Raw genomic sequence first — 24944 nt, forward strand, 5'->3', positions numbered from 1 at the left:
AAATTCTATTTTTTTTGATCAAAAGAAGTTCAATTCTGAGGAGTACCTACTTTCAACTTCGTGATGCCATTAATGATGGTAATGTTAATGATATTGGTCAGTTCACTATTTTGCTAACTTCATACACTGGTGCACACTGGGGCCTACTGTATGGGTGGCTGATGTGATATTCTTATATATAGTAAATTAAAGTTTGGTTTTGTGTACGTTCGCTAACCGGCCAAACCGGTTGTCTGATTTTCTTTATTTTTTTTTTAATAAAAGAGGAATAAGAGTAGAAAGTTTATTCCAAAAAAAATTGATGATTTTATAGGGTAAATAGGGGTAACAGTACATTGAAAAAAGAGGCTATTTTATAAACGGTAAGTTTTAGAGATCTGATTTTTTTAAATTGATAGATACATTTATTGTTTGTTTGGAAAAGGTAATGAAAAAATTCTAAAAAATTTCAAAATTAAGTTGTTAAGGGTTTTTTGCAGTCAAAACATGTGATATACCTTCGACAAAAGATTAATTACAGATAGGCAAAATTTTGTACAGAAATTTGAATTACACCATTAGAAAGATACTAAAAAAAAATAGGCGTCTCATACGGATTTTTTTCATAGACCCTGTACTTTTAAATATGAATTTTTGAAAAAAACAAAGAATTTTTAAAAAACTGCGAAAAATTTTAAATTAATAGGACATATGGGTTTTAATTATGCGCATGCATGTGCAAATAATTGAATTTTTAAAATGATTTTTGACCGAATAACGGGAAAAACAAGTTTTTTTGTTCCAATTTTTTTGGCCGTTTTTAACTGTTTTTTATTTTTATCTTTTTTTCTTCAACATATAAATGAATGAAATTTACTGTGCAGATAGATAATAAGCAAGACTATAATTGTATATTTGTATCAAAATGTAAACACAATCTTGAATAACGGTAAAATAAAGTTCTATTTTTCAACACGTCACATCTTTTGATTGAGAGCACATAAAAATTGTATTTAACTTTATTGAGCATCTTGATGATATTACCTTTCATTTGATCGCACATATCGCACATAGCCGTACATCAACTACAAGCTACATAATGTTAAATTAAAAACTTGAGAAATACCTAAAAACACCTGTGGAGATCGGTTGATCATGACCAGCCACCAGTGGTGGTGACCAGTGTGGGAAGTACCGTAATCTCAGTTTGAACTTTTGATATGGTTGGCTTTAAAAAATTCTTACTTTTTTTGTAGGCATCGTAGAAATATCATTAAAACGTCATGTGAAAGGTGAAATAATAGGCTTTCACATGATCTAAAATTTATTATAGGTTGTCATCGAAAAAATTGATTTATAGCATGAGAAAATAAAGTATATGTTTTTTTTTGTTTTTATTAAGAGACAATTAAATTGATTCTCTCCATTGCATCCATGTTGCTTACAATCAATTTTGAGAAATTCACATAACGCCATGCTTTTCATAGCGTAGGAATAGCTTGCCGAGCGAACTAGTTGAGCGAACCACGCTCATGCACATTATGGGTTAGCATATTTCCGCTGACTCGCACATGTTTTACGAAAAAATTTAACTATATGTAGGTACCAAAAAGAGAGATCAAAATATTTTCTAAAGTCGAGTAAAAATGGGCGTAAGAAAGGGCAGGCTAAATAGCATACACATTATTCAAATTTATAAAGAGCCGTTAAAGTGCGATATTGATAATATGGTGTATTTGCAAAACGCTGATTTTTTAAAGTGCCGTAACAAGCCGTATTGAAATATTTATGGAAAAAACGTTTGAAAGAGTTAATAACTTTGCATTGTGAAATTTTGTGTGGTGCAGCATTGTAGTGCATGTAGTGAGCATTTTACTTAGGCTACTTTTTGCTAAAAGTTTAAAAGTGAATATTTTTAGACTCATTTTACAAACTTTTAAAGTTTTAATCCCCTTTTTTTTGTTTATTACAAAGTCGAAAATTGGAAATAAATACAAGAAATGGCGGAACGAAGTCCGCCGGGTCAGCTAGTCTATTATATATATTAAAGTTTGGTTTTGTGTACGTTCGCTAACCGGCCACACCGTCTGACTTATTTTCTAAATTTTTTTTTTAAATCAAAGAGGCATAAGAAGAGAAGGTTTAAGGCAAACAAAAATTTAAGATTTTATAGGGTAAATAGGGGTAACACGACATTGAAAAAGGAGGCTATTTTCTAAACGGTAAGTCGTAAAGAGTTGATTTTTTTTTTTTAATGATAGGAAAATTTATTGTATAGTTAAAAAAATTATTGAAAAATTCAAAAAAATTTCAAAACCAAGTTTTGAAGGTTTTTTTGCAGTTATAGACCTTCGACAAAAGACTAATTACAGGTACGCAAAATTTTGCACAGAAATTTGAGTTACACCATTAGAAAGATATTAAAAAAAAATTAGGGGTCTAATACGGATTTTTTTCATAGGCCCTGTATTTTAAATACAAATTTTTGAAAAACATCTAATTTTTAGGGACATTTTTGAGTAGTCTTTTATATTTTTGGAATTTTTAAAAGTCTGCAAAAAATCTCAAACTTATAGGAAATATAGGTTTTAATCATGAGCATGAATGAGTATTTAACATAGGCCACTTTTGCTAAAAGTTTAAAAGTGAATATTTTTAAACTCATTTTATAAACTTTTCGAGTTTTGATCCTCTTTATCATTTGAAAGTTAACTAATTACAGAGTCGAAAATTAGAAAGAAATACAAGAAATGGCGGAACGAAGTCCGCCGGGTCAGCTAGTATTTTATAGAGAATCAAGTATGAAATTGATGTAGAATATTCCGAGGAATTCGAATATTGTATTCACAATTCCGAAAAAAAAAATATTTTCAACCTTAGAAAGAGCCTTTTTTGTGACAGCTTTTTTGAAAAATCGTAATTTTTTTTATTTTTGTTCTACCAAATTCACACCCGTGTGCCGACAGAGGGTTAGGGTTTTCTTGTTTGGTTTTCTCGAAATTCGTAGAAGCTAATTTTAACGTGATCATCTTTCTTCGCTGAAGGGACGTGTGCGCAATTTGAGTCTGATGTTGATAAATATAATTTTGTATCGTGGAGCGTTTCGGAGCGGAGTTGAAACTCTGATAATTTTGCCTTCGACTACGTCAAACTATGAATTTTCATCAAAATAAGACTGTAGGAGTTGCCGTATAAGATATCGTGGTTTTTCAACTTCCATTTGACTAGCTCTTCTCAATGAACGTTTTGGAAGGCTATCTGCCTTCTGTTCCTGGCTGATAGTAGCCCCGAAGGTAGGATAACTGGCATTAGTTCTGAGTACTTCCAAGTAGCCCATATAAGGAAATTCTTCCGCTGCCGCCTGGATCCGTTTTCTCATTTGCTGCCACAAATGACTTCCCACTGGTTCCTTATCAAATCTATATACGCTACGTGAAGTTCAGAGTACTTACGATATTCTTGATGATTATAAAATTAATTTAAAAAAAAATGTTACTCATACACCCCAGTGACCTTGTTATTTTAAACCTGATCAAATGATGACACTAATTGACTTTCATTGACAGTAGTAAGTTTAAAAAACTACTATCTGACGCAGTTAATGTGTAAAACTGGCACAAGGCTTTCTTCTTTTTGTGCTTGATTTCATCAGGTGTGAGGATTAAGGAATTCAAAAGAAATTTAATATTCCTGATTTTAAAAAATAATGAATTAACCATGTCATTTAGTCATGCCTCTCTGAAGGATATTAACGTTTATAAGAATATTGGTATCTCATGAATCTGACAAAATTCAACCGCCCCTGTTCGTATCAAATTTTCTTCCTTTTTCAAGGGTCGAATAAAGTTCTACGACTTTGGTTTTCTTTATTTATTTTTTATATACTTTACAAAGGCTAAATTCAATGTTCAACTTGAATTCACTTACCCTCATGCGACAAAATAAAAAATCTCTTTTTCTATTGCTTAATACGAAGAAGCATATCTGTGAAGTATTATGTATTTTGTATACTCGTATATGTATGAGTTACTTTAAAGATACTTACACCCCCCTCACTCACCTCATCCTTAAATCTTTGCAATTCGTTCTCATTTTCTTCTCAGATATGTACATTATTTTTGGAAAAAAAAGGAAACTTTTGAAAGCTGCAAGTTGTTCCAATAAAAAAAGGAAGAAAAAAAAATATTTATTTCAAAAGAATAAGTTACACACTCAGAGAGTTGATACTTTCAGTGGATAATCTTTTTTGAGAGTTTGTTTCTGCCTTCGAGTGTTGTGTGGTTGGTAGAGGGAAGAAATTCACAAAAAAACAAAATTTCAAAAGAAAAAAAAAATTCTTAGAATTAACGTAAGAGGTTCATTTGTTGTTGTCATGAAAAGTGGTGTCATTCTATAGATTTTCTAAGAAAAAAAATAAATACTTTTTGAAGTGGCATGACACCATTGGAGGCAAGAATATTTTATACAATACATACCTAGACGATGTCGACATCATCGTCGTCTGTCGGTGTGGGTAATTTAAAAGTAAGTTTAAAAAACTACTATCTGACGCAGTTAATGTGTAAAACTGGCACAAGGCTTTCTTCTTTTTGTGCTTGATTTCATCAGGTGTGAGGATTAAGGAATTCAAAAGAAATTTAATATTCCTGAAAAAATAATGTCTAGTTATCTCTTTTTGAGTTGTAATTTTTTCTTAATGAATAAAAAGTTGGTTTCATGCAATTAACGAATTTTATAATTTTGGCTTCATTAGTGGATGGAGATGAATATGCTTTTTGGGTTTTGTTATTTTAAAAAATTGTAACTTTGTTTGTGAAAATAATGTTTCAAAGAAGTCTTTTTCTTTTCATTTTTACTTTTAATTAAGAAACAAAAAATATGTTCGCTTCAAAGCCAAATTAAAGCAACCGCTTAAAATTGTAAGGGTTTTAGAATTATATGTATAAGAAAAAATTAAAAAAAAAAAATAGGAATCCACAATAAAACAATTCAATTTCTGGATAGATAATTTATTTTTGCTGAACGAATTATTGATTTATAATTTTCGATTATCAAAATCTTCACTCCTCTGATTTTTTAAAATATAAATCAAATCAAAGTTCTAGCTCTCAAACTCGATTCAAGGTTACTTTTCAATAACAATTTATCCTTTAACCGATTTATAATTGCAAGTTTTTCCAGACAAAAAGGTATTTTCTACTACTAATATATTTTTGTTTTATTGCACTGAGCGATTAAGGACCTAGTTGTACAAACGGAATGTAGACTAGGCTCAAGTTTTTAAATCACCGATATTAGCAGTTGTTATGGTCTGGTTTAAGCGTGTACTTGGATATTTTAATGGGAAATGGAATATTTTTGTATTTTGGCCAAAATTCTGCATCAAAAATTTTGTATGAGCATTATTCTGCATTTAAATATTATCCATTTTCTTTGCTCTGTATTTCAAAATTTAGTTAATTCAGAATCTTGCATTTAAAAATTCTGTACATATAAAAATCTGTATTTAAAAATTCTGTAAATTCATACTACTGATTTTTAAAATTCTGTAAAGACTTACTAGTGGTTTACAAAAAAGTAAAATGGAACAAGAACAAAAACCAAAACAATTTTGACATTTACAGATTACAGGATTATGACCCCAAGCCATATATAACAATAAACAGATATGAACCTTGAACCTCAACTAAACCTTAGCTAAAACGATTATTTGATAAAATAAAAATACAGTTTTAAACAACTGGTCCTTATAGTTTTGTAAAAAAAGTAATTCGATTTTTCGTTTTTCAAAGAGTTGGGATCATAATTCTGTAAGTACCAAAATTCGCTTTCCAAAACTATTTCAACCAAAATTCTGTACTTTACTTCAAAACTCTGTAAATGGGAAAAGAAAAATTTAAAGAAAATAGTTTTAGTATATAAAAATTAAAACAAATTACAATTGGCATGCCATTTTGAAGAAATTATTGAATTGAAAAGTCATTAATCCGTTTAAAAAAAAAATGATGTTTCAAAAACAAAAATTTGAAATTTCAAAATTTTTGTTGAATCCAAGATTCATGTTTTTTTTTTCAACTTTGTTTAAAAAATGTTTTCGTTCAAAAACTTAATTGAAATATGTTGGACAGCTTACGTTTAAAATATTAGAAAAATGGTTCTAAAACAAGCACGATTAATAACGGTTCAAAAAATATTTGTTTTTTTTTTATTTCAAAAGAAGGAAGTTTTTTTGTGCCACACGTAGAATACTACACATCTTTTAAATTCAAGAAGTCTATTTTCTTTCCTCTCGTAATTTTCAGCACTAACTTTTGGAAAAAAATTCAATCAGGAAATGTAAGGATTTGGTCAATTTTAATAGTAGACATTATTCATTTTTCCTCCTACTCCTTTACCAAATAGTCTAGACGTTTGCAATAATCTTGATCAAAATATTTGCTAGTATTCAAATTCAATCTAACCAATACATTGTGCATGTGGTATATAATATCGTACGAAGAAACTCATGATACGTGACTTGTATCACATTATATTCTACATGCCATTGCAGTCATTGAAAATTTCTATCAACTTTTGTTTTTTTTGTAAAATGAACTCAAATTTCAACCCCAATCCTTGCTAACGTGGTTGGAATAGATTTTGCATTTCTGCTTCAACTGTCACGTTTGTACAATTGACAAAAGCACATCACGAAAGTACATAGCAAATATTTAAATTTCTCTTCTACACTTCTACCTACCTTCATACAATGCAGTCATATTTTTCTGAATAGAATACAGAAAAATGTTAAAAAACAAGACTTAAAAATTCACCACTAGAGGTCCTTCTTCTTCCTTCCAAAGTCATTTCCCCATGTGAATAATATGTATCGTTCGTGTTAGGAAAGGATGTAGAGGGCGACACAGAAGAACTTTCGAATAATGCATAAAACCGGAAACGTGATACTTAGCTGCATATTATCAAGAATGCATGAATATTTCATAGATCTCTTGCACAGTACTCCCTCTCTCTCTGAACCAAGGAAACAAGGCCAACATAGAGAAACAAAAAATAGCTATGCAGCTAGCTTTTCAAAATGATACTTTATACAAAAAATTCTATATAGCTAGCTACTCGGGTAATGTATACGATTACTTAGTATCGCTCTGCTCAAAAAAGTTGGCTGCTAGCTGAAATACATTTTTCTCTCTAAAAGCAAAAGAGAGAATTGAATGTGGTACGCGGTTCAGTGATATTAGAGGATAGGAACAGAGCGGCTTCAGTTTGTTTATTTAGAATTTATGGAAACTATTTCATTTCGTATACAACTACGTGCTTATGAATAAATTTTCATTCCGACTCTTCTCTGTGCACGTTGAAAGAAGATGAAGTCTGATGATGAAAATCTGCAATATTATGAATATTTTATTCATTTTTAGAAATTCTGCAGTCAAAATTGAATATTAGCCTGAAATTTGATTATAAACTTGAAAATAAAAAAAAAGAGCGTGTGGTTGAGTAACTAGATTAGCATTTTTTCATATGTTTCAAGGGTTTTCATTAGAATTTTCTTAAGAGAAAGTAGTTATCATATTGAGGTTCTATGTATGTATATAAAAATAAATTAGTTCATCAAGATATCTGACGTGTTTGTATTTTTGCTTAAGGCTTTAAATGTTAAAAAAAAAATGGTCCTATCTTTCTTCCTTGTGGAACTTCTGTTTTGATGCTTGTTAATCTTGGTTTTTCGCTGGAAAGCTGGAAAAAAAAATAATCCGAAACATATTTTCTAAAGTCTTGTAAATGATCCAAAAGCTGATTAATTCTTATTTGATGTAGATAGCTATATGAGGTATGCAACGTTGGCGCTGTTACTTCTTATTAAGTGCAATGGCGATGTTGCTTTGCCAGAAAATCATATACCTACTGTTGAAAGTGCATTTGCGTCTCACTAACTTTTTCTTAGCTTCTGCCCGTAGTCGTGCATGGCTTTGATGTTATTGGGATCTATTCATTGAGGAGTTCTGAGTATTCTGGGTGAGCAAATCGTTTTTGACTGCATTTTCAAGTGTGTGAACAACAAGCTCACCACCATGATGGTCCAAAGAAATTTGTTTTTACCTAGTGAATATGGGCTCTCGTAGATTTGTCTACCCCTTTCCAGATCTGTAAAAGAAAGTGGTGGTCAGTTTGACATTGCTGGTATTCACCCAATGGAGTGATTGTTTACGCTGTTGAGTGGCTTAGGAAAGTTTAAGAGACATCAACTGTCTGTAAAGTACTTTTGGCTGCCAATTTCTTAAAGCGTTTTCTAATTTGAAAGTAGCTCTAATATCAAATGTAAGTAATGTAAAAACAATAAAAACTGTTTTAATAAATAACTGAACACTGCTTTAAATGATTTGGAATCCGAAACGAAGTATAGCATTTGATTTCTGGTACAGAATTGAAAATATTTAGAACCGTTTTTTTAAAATTATTTGTTTTACATATGTATGCATTGTATTTACATATAAAAATCAACTGATTTTCAAGAAATCAAATTACTTGCTAAATACAAGTAAGTAACTAGATAAATTAGAGATTCGTTGAAAAATTGAACTTAAGATAACGCAATGAGTCATGAAATTACATTAATAGAAAATGCGAAAAACAATGCGAATGACAATGTAATAAAAATTATTTTTGAACTTTTATTAATGGTAGGTATACCTGCAATAGAACTATTTTTTTGAACTCTCGTAAGCGACTTAATTGATTTCAACGAAAATTTTTGTAAAAAAAGGTATATTAGCGATCTTAGTGTTCAAACTAAAAAAATTAAAATAAAAAAATTTTATTTCTTAAAAATACGTTTTTTGAAAACGGACCAATGGATTGTTTTTAAACTTTTATTTTTTTGAGAAAGATTTTTTTGTCCTAAATTTCCCTTAAAAAAAAATTATTTGAAAATGTTCTGACGCATTTTACCTAAACTTCTAAGGTGATAAACAAAAGTTATTCTAATATTTTTTGCCTATTCATTCAGACTTTGGGTTCAGTTTCAGGTTCTTTATTTGCTTAAAAAAAAATGTCAAAAGTGCTTAAAAAATCATACATACCTCTAAAACCTACCCATTCATTTTTTTTCGATGTTATATTCGAAATCTGCGGAATCTATATGAAAATTATAACGGCACATTCTGTAGATGGTGTCCAATTTATTTAATATTTTATCATATAGCGTTTATCATTGCAGTAGGAGATATTGAAAACAAAATAGTGTGTGTAGGTATGTATTTATTTTCATTGATATTTTTAAAAGAGTACCGTTTTTGAACTCTTTGAATCATTCCATTACTGCTCAAATATCGATCAATTGCTTATACATAACTTAAACATCAGCTGCCAAGCTTAATTGGTCTGATAAATAAAATAAAGCAATTACAGTGTCCTTAACAGGTTTTGGTGTCCTTAGGACACCAAAACCTGTCTTGAGCTTTATATTTTATTTTTACTTTTTGTAATTTTTCAGAGACAATAAATGTAATCCAAAATAGTCGTAGAATACCTTCAAAAGGGGATCGGGTCTAAATTCTGGCTTCAAAATTCTGATTTTCAAAATTCTGCTTTTTTAATGAAAATTCAGCTTTTTTTCTATTCTGCTTTTCAAAATTCTGCTTTTTAAAATTCTGCTTTTCAAAATTCTGCTGGCATTATACTTGAACACAAAAATTCTGCCAATTCTGTTTTTTTACTTGTTTTTATATAGAATATGCGCTGACTAAAGAAAAATACACCACATTAATGTAATTCAACATTGGTACTTTCCTAAATTTTTTTTGTTTAAGTGTCGCAAATTTTTTTTAAAATGCATAGACTAACTTTGTTTCAAATAAAATCTATAACTTATTGGAACCGATGTTGTTTGATACAAAATATTCCGTTTCTTATTCAAATTTTTTAATATTCATCTTTATTTTTGATAAATTAAAAAATTTTGAATTATTTTCGAAAATATTTAGTATTAAAAACCTTTTCTTAATATTTTCAAATTTATTCATTTATAGAACAAAAATTAATATGCATTCAAACCAAATAAGTAGATAATTTTTCAAGAAGATGATTTTACAGAATTTTGCAAAAGTGCGCTCTTTTTAACATTTTCCAAACCCTTTTTTAATTTTTTGCAGAATTTTGAAAAACAGAATTATGAGAAGCAGAATTTTGAAAAACAGAATTTTTGAAAAGCAGAATTTTGACCCCAACCCCTTCAAAAGTCTTTGACTTTCTGTTTCTACATTTATACATATTTTAATATTTCAAAAACTTTAAAACATTATTAATATTAAATTTTTTGGCATACCAACTTACAAAGTAACAAAAAAGTAACCTTCCGCTTTAGAAAACCTCCATCGTATATATTTTGTTATAATCACTTAAAATAAATTTATTGCCTAACTTAAGGTTAAGGAAATCCCTTACAATAAAGGACAACAAAAGGAAAGAAAATAAATTTCTTTTTTATGTTGTTACATTTGTATCTCACCCAGCATAACAAATTATATTAAATCAAATCCGTTATTATATTATATTAGTGTTGGCTGGTATATACATATAAAATTTAAAACGATTTAAAGTTACATAAATATCACATGACTTTTGATAAATTAAATCAATTTGTGGACACGATTAAATTAAATCAATCGTTTTGGTATTATTTCAGGATATATACGATTGATTGGATAAATAATAATTCGATTCGGGATTTTAATGGTTTGGGATTGATTTTGTCAGTGTTGTTGAGGTTAATCATCATCATTAACTTTTAAAAGATTACGTTTTAATCCCCGAACTGATGTCGAATTAAACTTGATTTTATTGGAAATAACTTTTTTGGGCTCTTATACTTTTTCATCTTGTTAAAGTTAAATAAAATTTTGATTAAATAAATAATTTTAAGAAATATTTTATCAGGCAGTGTTAATAAAATCAATACCATTGAAAGTCTCTAAAGACTTAATATTCATAAAAACCTCAAAACTTTATACTTAAAGCAAATTCAATTAAAAGTTTTTGTACCCAAGAACTCCCAAGAATAAATAAATATTATTCAAATGATTTATCCCAAAATTGTTTGAATTATCTTTCTTTATATTTTCAAACCAAATTGCAAATTTATATTTACAATGAAATCATTTATCGCAAAAATTCATTTCAAACACAAATTTCTTGAAACTACCTAAATTGACTTGCTACAAAATCATACATGATTTTCAGAGCAAAAACTTTATTTGAATATCCTAATTGGGTACGGGTTACCTACCTTTCAACTGTCTATATGAATCTCCCTACATATCCTCACATATCCAAATTTGTGCACATTCATTTATGTGCATTTAGTTCAATTCCTTTTCATTTAAAATTCTTCCAGCATGATTTTTGTAGTGAAATAACTTTTTTTCTATTTTTGCTTAGAGATAAAATATCCTAGAATACTCCTATTTTCTCTTGATGCCAATCCAACAAAATAGTAGTTTCCTTGAAATAAATTACCCAGTCATGAGGAAGAATCTCAATTTCACTCAAACTCATGCTAAACGTATAGAGATTTCTATAGATAGATTAGATCGTCGTCGTAAGTTACGTATAGAGAACAAGCTCCATACAACACCAATTTGAAACCAACAGAATAAAGGATTTGTCTTCATTCGTCTTCTTTTCCATCGAAGATATAAATGTTGTTTTTGTTGTGGGAAACGAGACAAGAACTGTGCGGACGGATCCTTATGGTGAAAAAAGGGGGAAAAAGTTTCACTTTCATTTTAACTCTCTGAGAGACTAAATCTATAAAAGTAAAACAACAACAACAATATCAACAAATCTCTGTTACTTTTCTCTCTTCAACTTGAAGCTAAAAACACAATTTTACAAAATACTCGTAATGTAAAGTTCTATGCAAATTTTGACTTTATGTAAACCAATTTCCCCGGAGTAAACACTTCTAGTTAATTGAAGGATCTCGCTTATTTTCCATATATACAGATACAAAGTCGACCCACCACGATGAAGAGTCCCACAAGGGTGTTTATTCAGCATAACACACAATGGCCTTATCTATAGTATAAGTTTTTCTATACAAACAGATACAAATTGTACTTAAAGTGGATATCCTTGCGGATGCAGTTTTGTTTTATAGATTGGGAGTTTAATTGTGTTGTTTTTTCTGTTGTGTTTGTTTTGTTTTAAGGATATCTGGTATAGAATAAAGCTTGGCAGTAAATGAATATCAAGGACTATGAGCAAAAGGATACGAATTTAATTTCCGTTACAACAATGTTGATGCATCCGGATCGAGTTTTTGTATCAATTTGTGTTAGAAAAGAGGACAAACTTTTAAGTTGAGCACTTGTACTTTTGTACATTTTGATATGAAACTTAATAGAATCCTTGAAAGTGATACGGCACTTGTTTTGCTTGACAGAGTTTAAGTGAATAATATTTTGATGTTTTTTTGTGTGTGCAAATAAATATTTTGGATGTTTTTCTTTTTGTGAAATATTTTGGACGAAATGTAAAACTTTACTGTTATTAATCTTATTTATTTCTGGACTTGGAAAAACTCTTCAAATGCAGTTAAATATTAATTGAACACTGAAGAAGTTTTAATCTATTTTTCAAACTACATCAAAATACAAAACCAAAAATAAGTACAAAAAGTATAAAAAGTTCAAAATAAAAAAAAAATTTATAATTTTTTTTTTTTAATTTTGAAAGAAAATTTAAAATATTTGAACATTTGAAAAGTTCTTGTAATTTTTCACTTTCTGGGCCCTATTTAATAAACATTGACAGGTGACAATTCTACAAATTTGTCGCACTTGTCTGACAAGTATTCGTTTCATATTATATTGGGCACGTTCAGGAAATGTTAGGGACTAGATATTTAGGTAACGTCATTTTCTGAACGGAAATTTGAGTAAATTGACTAAATTAGTTTGGATACGCCATTGGGTATTGTCAAATTTTGAAATTAACTTGAGAATTTTAGAGCAGACACCAAATTTCACTTCGCTTTAATAAATAAATAATATTAATTATAACCGATAATGCACTTTTTACTCGTTTTTCACACAAATAAATTTTATTTTGCTGAAATTAAAAACAATCAGCTGTCATGTTGACAAAAAAAAACTTTCCTAATTTTTTAGGGAAAAATTTCTTGCCTAACTTTCCAGTCAGCTTTCCAATAAAATTACCTAAATTGGAAGGATTTTTTTTGACAGTTGACCAATCAGAGATCGAGAAATTACCTAAATATTTAGTCCCTAACGTTTCTGAACCTGCCCATTGACAGGTTACATTTTTATTTGTCAGTTAAATACAACGACAAATTTGTCTTGACAATTTTGTCACTGTCAGACTATGACAAATTTGTCGTTTCTGTGTTTTCACAAAATTGTCGTGACAACTTTATCAATGTCTTACTTTGATAAATTTTTCGTTAAGAGTAAGAACGCAACAGATCGGATAAAGGTACAGTACAAATACAACAAAACAACATGCAACGCTGAATGGAACCTTTTGAGACACCTTGTCCATCATGATAATTCTCGGAAAATTCTTGACAATTTATTGTCATGACAATTTTTTTGATCCGAAAACTTGACAATTGTCACGAATTTTCCGACAATTCTACATAATTGTCAAATTATTTATGGGACTGAAATTAGACAACTGTCAAATTGTCACATTACAAATTGTCACATGTCTCACTTGTCAATGTTTATGAAATAGGGCCCTATTTGATGTAGTTAAGGCTTTACGTATAGTCCAAGCGGCCGACCGACCGTCGAGTTACTTAGCTCATAAGGTAAGAGGTTAAAATTGGTGTCAAATGAAAGATATGTTGATACTGAAAATAAAAAAAATAGGGTTGCCACTTCTAAAATGGGAACTTCCATGTGGCAACCCTATTTGAAAGGAAAAATTGTCACATAACTAATGCATTCATATCTTTGTTATTTGGCCAGATAAATTTTTTTTTTAAATGCCAAACGAAAGTCAAAATATTAAAAAAAAAAATAATAAAATAATATAAAGAACGTAACCCTACAAATGTGGCAACCCCATTCAAATGAATACAACACTGAAAAAAATCTTCTTTGAACAAAACAGTATAACTTTTTATGCACTAGAAAGCTAAACTATACGCCATATTTTAGATAATACTTACTCCCTTCTATCTAAAAAAAATCGGGTGCCATGCAGGCAAGTACTCGGCAAGCCTATCCAAATGCTAAAAAACGCAAAAATCACTTGTTTTTTGGCCAAAGCGTATAATATTTGATAGAGTTAAAGGCTATAAAATACATCATGTTTAGCTAAGATTCTCTTCTATCTAAAACATGTCGGGTGCCACCTCGCAAATGCAGACAAGTACTCGGCAACCCTACTAAAATTCTAAAAAAAACGCAAAAATCACTTGTTTTTTGGCATTTGGATAAGGTTGCCGAGTACTTGTCTGGATTTGCGAGGTGGCACCCGACATTTTTTAGATAGAAGAGAGTCTAGTGAAGGTTAAACTTCACCCCGTTCCATTCAGCAGTATAAAATATTTTAAAATAATGTGTCAATCCGCCAGTTTACAGGAGCCTAAAATTACTAGCTTGATCAATGATCTTCTCTTTCCTAACTCTTTCAAGAAGTAGTTTAAAAAAAATCCAATAAATAAATAAAAAAACAAAACAAAAAAAATCACGTATACACCACAGTGAATTTGGACTAAGTGCAAATAATATGAATCACAATTTTGACCTAGTTCCCAATATTTATTTTGATTGTTTTCTTGGCAGAAAAAATCCAAATGCGGGTGAAACCACGCATTTTAAAATAATTAAATCATTATGGACTTGCTTCCTTACAGTCCTAGAGCACATCCTGACAAAATTAGCAAAATCTAAAATAAGGCAGCAATTTTGATTGAACGATTTCATTTCTTTAACCTAATGCAGCCCAATACTCGATTCATCGACTTTCCCTAGATTCCGAGGTATAAATCTTAAGGCACTTTACTATAATTTCTCCAGGGTCATGCCGAAATACTAAAATTTAGATTTTCTCATAGCCAATCTTGAAATAATCAATCAATCTTTTACAAAAGATTTTAAAAAAGTGTTCTTGAAATGACTTTTCAAAATTCTCTGAAATTTGTTAAAATTACATTTTATGGTTTATACTACTTGACAAACTTTCGTATTTTTTTAATCTTCTACCAAACAACAACAAATAAGTAATTTAAATTATTAATTTTTATCTTTCTCTTTTATTTCCAGCTGCCCTCCCCGAAGTAATTCTTCGCAATTGCCGTAATTGTTCGCCCCAACAGGCACAAAATGCTCAAAAACTAACAACATTTTTACAAACACGATATCCTGATGTATGGGCGATGCTGATAAGAAAATATCGAGGTGTTTAAGCAAAGCTTAATTAAAACTATGAGTGCTTCCCGCTAATATAGAGTGATTGCCAAAGGTTATTAATACTCATCTCTAACAATCCAAAAAAAAAAAAAAATATAAAAAACAAACAATAAACACAATAGTTTTCGTCATATTAAATGCATATAGTCGTCTTAAATAAATAATTAAAAAAAAAAAAATAATATCCAAGAAAATTTTAATTTTAAAATAAATAAAAAATAAAAAAAAATGATTACTTTAAGAAGACAAAAAATAGTTGAGGTTATGGAGTTCATATCTTTTGTAAAATATAGAAAATGTGTCATTTAAGCAATTTAATTGATTTGGAGGGTCGAAAACCCCCAAAATTAATTTTTACTTTAATATCTCATAAACGGTTCCATCTAAAGAAAAATGTTTAAAATATATTTAAAGCTCGGAACAATTGCTACAAAAAACAACTTCATCATTTTTTCTATAAAAGAAGTCCTTAAAGAGATATAGCCAAAAGAAAATTACCACACCTTCTACGTATAGATATTTAGCCAAAAATATGAACTCCAAAACCCATTGAAAAATTGATTGAAAGCGTTCAGTAAAAATTAAAAAAAAAAAAGAAGCCAAGTGCGTCCATCCTTAAATAACTTCAATGTGACACTTTTAAATTAAATTTTGTTTCTAATAAATTAAATAAAAATAAAATAAAAAAAAAAAACAAAAAAAAGGACACGTTTATTCTATTTTTGTTGTTTATTATTATTACCGTGTTGTTATGCTGCTAACCATGGAGGACGTGGCCCCGTTATAAAAGTCACTTTCGTGCTCACATAACTTACACTCAAATACGTTTATTCGTAAACATCAACGTTATAATGTAATTTTCAACGCCACAGGAAAGAAAAATAATGTTTAACATGAATGTTTCAATGGCAGCATACGACACATATGGGGTCGTTTTGGGTGATGTGAAAATGAGAATATTGTATCCATTCGCCCTTAAAATATGCAATATACTCGTACAAGAAAAACGTTAAATGGAAATAAAAGGATTCGTTCGACCTGCTTCCATTTTATACTCGTCGAGTCGGCACAATATTTTATGTGGGGGTGGAGCTCCTGGCAATGTCTATCGGTTGAATATGAAAAGGATATTGCTGCAGAGAGAGAGATTCACTGAATTGATATGTGTATAGGGACCTACTCACCTATCCTGACAGCATCAGGTCCTTCACACATCTCGACACATCGTCGAGCCTTGATTTTTTATAATAGGTATTTTTTTTATTCTGTTTGGTGTTGTTGTTAAGTGAAAGGAAATTGGTACATCGATGGATGTTTTACATTGAATTCCGGAGGATGTGTTGATATATCCTTGTGTAGGATATTTTTTGGGTTTGTTAGAAATCGAAAAAATTTGAAAATGATTTTGTAATGTGATGTCTGATTTTCAAGAAGTTTACATTTCGGTTCTTTTGGCAGGTGGAAAAAGCATGTTTTAGGGAGCTTGAAAGAATTTTTTTTTCGTGTTATTTTTGTTGACTATATCTACTTGATTCCTTGAACTTTGTAATTCTAGGGATTTTGTTTGTTGATTTCTGTGTAAGACATGATTTAATATTAGTCATAGAAGGTTTGTATGGGGGCTCAACACGATTTAGTAATTTATACACGATTTAAGGTTGTTTTTTTTTTTTTTGTATTCATGTTTTGTGATTTAGGGAGTTTTCAGGAGCGGAATGATGAAATTGTATTTAAACCCATCCTTGAAAGAAAAATATGTATTTTGTATTTAGATTATGAAGCTCAACTGCATGGTACATTGAGCGCATTTACGGTTTTTCGAAATATATTTTTCAGTTCATTTGGCAATATTTTTTAATGGGTAAGAGATCAAAAGAAATGTAGTTTTTTCTTGTTGAGTGAACTGTTTACATGAACTTAGATAAAAAGAAGTGATTGTTGTTGTAAACACAAGTATTTTGGAGGAACTCTGTTATCAGAGTGGAAAAAATGCTTCAAATGCCTTCAACGTTTTCTAAATAAATATAAAAAAACTTAAATATTAAATATTAAAATAAATACTAAAAAATAGAAATTAGCATTTTTATCGCGATAAAACAATTCCATTTGGTTCCACATTTAAAAAAAAAACCAAAAGCGTACTGAAAAATAAAAACGTCGCGTCGGTTTAGAGAACAAATCTGTTGATTTCAGATAAAACTGATTTAAAAAAATTAAATTAAATACAAAATGGTTTCAATTCTAGTTTTGGAATTCAATAACTTACCTCAAGAGTTTAGAAAAGTATACCATGTCCGAAAGTTGCGATTTCAGTTTCGAACCCCAAAAGCCTTACAAAATTAACATAATGTAAACTATGGCACAAATATAAAACAAAAATGCATTGAATATTTTTCAATGCTGATTGCAAAGACACAAAATCAAGGAAATCTGACGTCTCTAAAAAACCAACCAGTATAACCAAATTTGTCACGAAAGTTTCAATATTCATCGTCATTAAAAATCAAAACAGTTTCATTCAAAAGATTAATATACGTTCGTTATTTAAGGGATTTCCGAGAATCCAGCTCCTAAGTGGAAAAATTCATTTCAAAATAATACAAAAAAAAAATTACCTAATTTTTTCAGATTTTTATTTGGATGCTCGATGGCGCCCCACGATGGTTAAATTTTGCAAAAAAGGTAAATTTTGACGTATAAGATCATTTTTTTAGATATTGAATTAAAGTTTAAAGGAAAGGTGTTTGATGATGTTCTTGTCTACATTAAATAGCATTTTCAAAAAGGTATAGGGTTGCCACGCTTTAAAGTTAAATTTTTGAGTTTTTTTTTTTTGGGTGAATTTAGAAAATGGTAAAAAGTTAGAGAAAAAAGATTAATATTGGAATCGATAGATATAATTGTAAACATATGAAAGTCACACATACATACAAAAAATGTTAAAAATCTGCAATCTCCAGATACGGAAGTTTAAAAGTCAAAACTGTGAAATTTGATGTTTGAGAAATAATTCACCAAAAATGAGCATGAGAGATATATTATTTGAAATAATTTATGTATTATTAGAGAGAAAAAATAAAATAACTAGACACGTATCTGTCAAATTTTTGATTTAACTTAGACTTCTGTGTTTTTTTTTTAGAAAAATTACAGATTTTTACATTTCAATATTTATAATCTGTTTAACAAAAAAAAGTAAGTAAGTAAAATTAGAAAATATTTTTTCTCGTGATCTTATCCGTTTTGTAGGGCATATACATAGAATAAATTTAAACTGCATACTTTGTTTTTTTTTTTTTAATATTCCTCCCAAATCTGGATTTTGGGATAAAAAACGTGTTTTTAATACCTTCGGGTATTGCAAATTCACTTTTCTTTCGTTTTATATAAAAATAGGTTTTTGACCCTTTTAAGTTACCCTGTTAAAATTTCAAAAAATCCTAAATATTCAAATTTTTTAAATTAAATTTTTTCTGACATAATATTTTTTTACACCTCTAAGACTTACCATTTAGTGGTTTAGTAAAAAAAAATAAAAAAAAAAAAAAAATGAAAAGCGTGGCAACCCTATGCCTTGACAGGATGTCGCTAGACAATCCATGTGCAAAATATTTCTCTAGACACTACCTTTAGAAAAATATAAATCTCAACATATATTAAAGATGTTTTTCAGAGTCAAAAAATAAATAATAATTTTACTTTAATTAATTTACATAGAGTACCTATACATAGCTAGTTTTAAAATATGAGCCCAAAATTAAGTTAAAATATTGAAAAACTTCCATAAATGCCAAAAAAAACGTTAACATCGCTTATGTCAACTTCAATTCAAATCTGGCAAATTAAGAAGATATTTGTTCATATTTATATTGATAAGGAAATAAGTTTTGACTCATTTATCAACGATTAAGATAGTTTTCCGAAAATATCCTTCAGGCGCAGATTTTTTGTTTTTATTTCCTCTTCAGTAATTTAAATTGAATTGGTTGATGGACGAATACTGAAAGGCCTAATAATGCACAAAAAATTTAAACTAAATACTTTTTTAACTAAATAATTTATTTCAATAACTATTGCTGCTGCTGCAGTTATTAATATAATCATTTTAAAAAAATTAATTATTTTTGTATATAAATTTGACCAACATACAAATCAACAAAAAAAGGTTTTTCCTATAGGGGACACCCGGGTTTGAACCGGGGACCTCTCGATCTGCAGTCGAATGCTCTACCACTGAGCTATATCCCCACTTAAAATTTTATTACTTCATGAAAAACAAACAACACTTTGCTTAAAAAGTCAATACATCAAACAATAATGGAAGCAAGGAATGATTGCGGCGTAATGATGTGTGAACCTTATCAGCTATCTTGAGAAGAAAACTATTAGAACTACTCTAACATGGTACATGGCACTGATAACAAAATCAATTAGTAATAGTTTTTTTTTTGTCGGACATTCTTTTTATCAAAAAAAAAAAAAATATATTGTTGGGAATGATTACCTCTTGCACCTAATCATCTATTTCACTGAGAACGGGGACATACAAAAATTGTGAGTAGGTACAATGTGCATCATCTGTCATCTGTATCAAATTTCATCTAGAACGGCTAATTTTTATTGAGTCTCAAGTTTAACTAAGTTGAACTGTTGTTATGTTTTGATTAAACAGAAAAAGTCCCCAAATACAGTGCATCCCCAAGTGACGGGTGGCTTATCAACTAAAATTAATAAATTGACTATAAATACAAGAAGAAGCCTAGTCTCCCTTAACAGTCCAATTTAAAATCTCGACTTAATTCCTTTAGTATCAATTAAAATGAACAAATCAATTATTGTATCATTCTTTATCTGTTTGGGTCTGGCTGTAGTTCTAGCTTACCCTGCTGAAGAATTATTGGCCTTTGAGAATAATCGAAATGAGGTAAGAGTTACATAATTCGAGTCAAATTAAAATAAAGACTTTTCAATTTTCTTATACTTACTTTATTTAAAGGAATTTGCTGCCCAGAATACATTTGATTTACATAGAGAGAAGCGTCAATTTAATATGGACGGTACTTCTATTGCAGGCTCAAATCGTCAAGGTTATGATGTCAATGTAAATAGTCGTTTTCCAATTTGGAAGAGTGAAAACGGTCGCAGTTCTTTTGACGGAACAGCGGGTTTCTCGCAGCATGTAAACGGTCCATATGGAAACAGCAAACCCGATTATCGAGGCGGATTCACTTTCACACACCGTTTTTGAAAAAAAAAAAAAAAAATACAACTGTTAAATTGTTCCCAATTTAAAAAAAAAAAATTACTCAAATAAACTAATTTATTATGAAAAAAATATTCTTGTTTTATTTTTTAATACACAAAATATAAATAGTCCCAATTTATTCACTTTCCATTATATTTAAAGTCGTCATTAAAAATTGAAAATCTGTCAAATCGCATTAAAATTTTAAGATTTACCACATTTTAAATTTAATTCAGAGTAAATAATTTCGGCCTTAAAACTTTTCAAAAACCAGAAATATTACATTAAAGTCTTTTTCGATACTGAAACCGCTCCTGTTCTTTTTTTTTTTTTTCAATTTGTTGAAAAATAAAACAGAGGGGAACAATTGGGCTACGCAAAAAAAAAAAAACAAAAGGAAGAATAAATTTCCCGGAATGACGGTTGGGTTTTGGTTAAATTTGAGTTTTTATTTTGTTCAAAACATACTCATTTAGCTATCAAAATTCAATTGAGACATATTACTTGGTTGTTTTGTTTTTTTTTTTAAGGGATGTGATTCAGCAGAAAACATTTTTTTTTGTTATGTGAGAAAACCTTTTTTGATTGAAAGCTCAAATGAATATTGGATGTTTTTTTTTTTTTTTTTTTTTGTTTTAGATTGGGCTTTAACCTTTTGTTTCGTTATAAGAAACAATTTGAATTCTTCGAAATATGTATTATTTATTTAATAACATAAGTTATTAAGATGTTAAAAATGGGTAGCAGAATATTTATCAGTTTGGTGGAAATGTATTACATATTAAATATAATCGAGAGTTTTATGTCAGAAAGGATTTATAGGAGTCTTCAAAACGATTATGGTGATCTAGATATTATATCAATTGACAAGTTCGGGATACGTTCACACATTTGGGACATGTTCGGGACACATTCGGGACATGTTTGGGACACATTTGTGACACATTTGGGACATGTTCGGGAGAAATTTGGGACATGTTCGGGACACATTCGGGACATGTTTGGGACACGTTTGGGACACGTTTGGGACACTTTCAAGACACGTGCCCTAATGGTATATACTCCTATGAATGGTGTACTTTGCTTGAATTTCAAAACCACTTAAGTATTTATTTTGTAAATTTCATATTTTTTTTTAGTCTTGGAAAAGTTATGCCTTAAAACATTTTTCGCAAAAGAAAACTTAGACTTAAAATGAGGTATGTTTGGTTCAGTTGACCATTCGACATTTGTCACTAGTTGTATCCTTCATTCCATATACATTTATCCTCTTTTAGTTCACCAGATTTTTTCTCCAGTTTTCATCTTTAAATCAGCTTAAGTAACAAAAAATCCTTGCAAAACTGTTTGGTAACGAAAAAGTTTTCAAATACAACGAAAAAGTAAAAAAAATAAATATTCCACCGAAGGCTAGTTATGAATTTTATTTTGTCGTTTTTGTGTTTATGTTCGCGTGAAGCTAGTAGTTGTGGTCTACTTTTAGTTTTTTTTTTACATTTTCTCTCTCTTGGTTGAAATATTTCCACAAATTTTTCAGAATTTCGGACTTGAGTTTTGATAAATGGTTTAGTTTACCCATAAATCTTTTGTGAAGGTGCAGTTGGTGGTGAAAGTATTTTTGTTTTTTTTTTCTTTCTTTGGGCGACGAAGTGGATGCTATGATAAACGATCTAAACCACCGAAGTATGCGAATTGGTTAATGCATTTCAAGGATTTACTATTCAACACGATGATGGAGAACTTTTGATTTGTTGATGTTGAAAATGTTTTCACTTTTCAAATAATTCTTCATTTTGTTAATGATTTATGTTTAAAGAGTGAACTTTTAAAAGCTAATTTCAATGAAAATAGTTTTTTCACAAACTTAAAGTCCTTTAAGGATTTGCTGGGCTATAAAAAATGGGGTTTTTTTTGTGCTAATTCTCGGTAGATTCTGATTATTCCTTGAACAAATGTACATTAGCGAGAAGATTATCACTTTTTCACATTGTTTCGTCCTCCAAACCTAAGCCTAGATAAACAAACTTTCACATTGTTATCCTTTCTCTCGAGTGTCACAGGGGACTATAATTTGAAACAGCATAGCAAATAAGTTTTCTGGAAATTTTGTTAATTGAAATCCATTTCACAAGCAATATGAACAAACAAAAGAAATCAATTATATTCAGGATTTTGTAAAACATCTGAAGCACTGAGTTGTGTAGTGTCCTTTCATATACTTGCAAATGATTTTAATTGCAAAACATATTAACACACATGCTACCTCCTCGCCCGCCCAATAGACTAAAATACACACTTGGGCATGTTTTCTCTTTTTGGCATCTAATTGCTATTTCCCATCCAATCCAGTACAGAATATAATTGTGTGTGGAGAGACACAATTGAATCTAGTTCATGCATAACACCGAATAATAATATGGACAGAGTGCAGGATGTGGATGGAGATTGGAGAGTCCTTGAGTGTCCATTATGTATTTGTATGTACATTCAAATGGATTCACATATTCATAGTTGAATTATAGTTATTTTTATTTTGTGTATAGATGTGTTGTATGGAATAGTAAGAGATTTCATCTGGGTCATCAAAATAAAATAATAATAAACTAGAAAACTGAAATTGTATGATTTAGTCGAGTGCAAACAAAATACTTAAGAGAAATTTAATGGCGGAAATTCTTGGCAACATTAGCACAGGTAAACATTTGCTGCTGAAAAAATTTTGTTTGAAGATTTTTAAATGCAATTTATCTTTGATATGCTAGAAGGAATATTCACCCAAAAGTTCTTAGATAAATTGTGACAGTGTCGTAAGGTATTAAAGGTTAAAAAATGTCAACAGTAGTTTTTGAAGCCATTTAAAAAAAAAAAACCATTTTTTGTACCTATGTATATAAAAATTTTAGAAAATTTTTTCAAAAAAAAAAATGCTATGAAAATAAAATTTAATTTTTCGAAAAAAATATTTTGAAAATGCTATTTTTTAATAAGTCTGAAATTGTTTTTTTTTTACATTTTTTCTTAATTTTTTAACTTAAATGTTTTTGGATACATGTACAATAGGTCTGATGACATCTATTTTTTAGAATATGTTAGCTTTAGGCTGTCCTAAAAAAATTAAAATTTTAATAGTTTGTTCTATAATTTCCTATCGATTTGGTGCACATTCCTTTTGTTTGAATTACAAAAAAATGTATCTTTCAAAAATTGGCAGCTTCACTTAGGACGAGAGAAAATTGACTTTATTGAGAAAAATATTGAAAAAAGACAAATTAAATTTTTTCACAAAATTCTGAGTTTGAGGACAGATAGGAATAAACTACTACTATATTCTTATAATTTATGTGTTGCCGTTGTGTTGTAGGTAATACATTTTTTTGTACATTTGAAGTCGATTTGTGAGAAAATTTCTTCTATCGCCTAAACGATTTAATCTTGTAATAAAAAATATATTAATTTTTTTTTGTTAATAATCTAAATAATCTTTTGACAATATTTAATTAATGAAATTAAAAAAACAAATTTAAATTTTATTTAAGTTTTTAAAAACCCATAAAGGTCAAAGTATTTTTCACTACCGACGTTTAAGAACAGAAATCATCAAAATTGGATCTGTAATTTACTTAAGTTAGTCCACTAAAACATAATAAAACGATACCTACCAATGCAAAAAAATCGAAATTTCTTGAATTTTTTCAAAAAAAAACAAACATCGCTAAATTGTTAAATAAATTGCTCAAGATTGTTTATATTGTCCTTATGCTGGTAGTAAATAACCTTTGAGCAGAATAAATAGCAATATAAATAATTTAAATGACTTTAAACCGGGTAAAATACTTAAAATTACCTATTGAAAAAAAGAATTCCGAAAAAAAAATTGTTCGAAGTCGTACCGATAAATCGAGAAACTACTGATGCCAATCGATTTTTCAGGTTCGAAATAGGGGAAACGGCGCACATGTCTAAGATTTCAGCTTGCACAGTGTAATTAATGGTATTAAGTCGAAATTTTGTTTTTGTTTAGCAAACTCTTGCCCTATTATTTTGCAAACATCTAAATTATCTTCAATTTAAAACTAAATTTAGCTCTTTACGACCAATGAGGGCCGAGCTAATTAAATGCTAATTTGTTGCGCAAACCAGAAATTTATAACTCGCAAGGTTTTTGAGTTACCTATTGAATTTTCCGCTTAAATCTGAAGTTAGCGTACAAAATCTGAAATGATTAAACACAATAGGTTTTTAAATTATTTTGAATTCCACAAACTATATTTTTATAGCCC

The 24944-nt window shown here is 29.3% G+C and overlaps 2 protein-coding genes and 1 non-coding gene across 3 annotated transcripts in view; 2 read left to right on the forward strand and 1 right to left on the reverse strand.

Moving 5' to 3' along the window:
* LOC129916731 (uncharacterized) overlaps positions 1 to 15721 on the forward strand; it is a 44182-nt gene extending 28461 nt beyond the window's left edge. The window contains exon 2 of the mRNA XM_055996842.1: positions 15273 to 15721. Coding sequence (XP_055852817.1) covers positions 15273 to 15415 — 143 coding nt within the window. The 3' untranslated portion in view covers positions 15416 to 15721. The remainder of the gene's footprint in view (positions 1 to 15272) is intronic.
* A 3874-nt stretch (positions 15722 to 19595) lies between these two features.
* On the reverse strand, positions 19596 to 19667 carry Trnac-gca (transfer RNA cysteine (anticodon GCA)). Its single transcript has one exon. It is a non-coding gene; the product is annotated as a tRNA-Cys (tRNA).
* Positions 19668 to 20083: 416 nt separating this feature from the next.
* LOC129906419 (diptericin A-like) lies at positions 20084 to 20698 on the forward strand. Its single transcript, XM_055982188.1, has 2 exons — positions 20084 to 20343; positions 20416 to 20698. The coding sequence occupies exons 1-2, from the start codon at positions 20239 to 20241 to the stop codon at positions 20665 to 20667; spliced, it is 357 nt and encodes a 118-aa protein (XP_055838163.1). The 5' UTR covers positions 20084 to 20238; the 3' UTR covers positions 20668 to 20698.
* Positions 20699 to 24944: the final 4246 nt, after the last annotated feature.

The sequence above is a fragment of the Episyrphus balteatus genome, chromosome 1 (genome assembly GCF_945859705.1).
Source record: "Episyrphus balteatus chromosome 1, idEpiBalt1.1, whole genome shotgun sequence".
Taxonomy (NCBI): Eukaryota; Metazoa; Arthropoda; class Insecta; order Diptera; family Syrphidae; genus Episyrphus; species Episyrphus balteatus.

What these genes read in the sequence shown, in the direction of transcription:
- LOC129906419 (XM_055982188.1), top strand. Translation starts at nt 20,239, where the DNA reads ATGAACAAATCAATTATTGTATCATTCTTTATCTGTTTGGGTCTGGCT. An exon ending in TTGAGAATAATCGAAATGAG is followed by an intron (nt 20,344 to 20,415) that starts GTAAGAGTTACA and finishes CTTTATTTAAAG; the next exon opens with GAATTTGCTGCCCAGAATAC.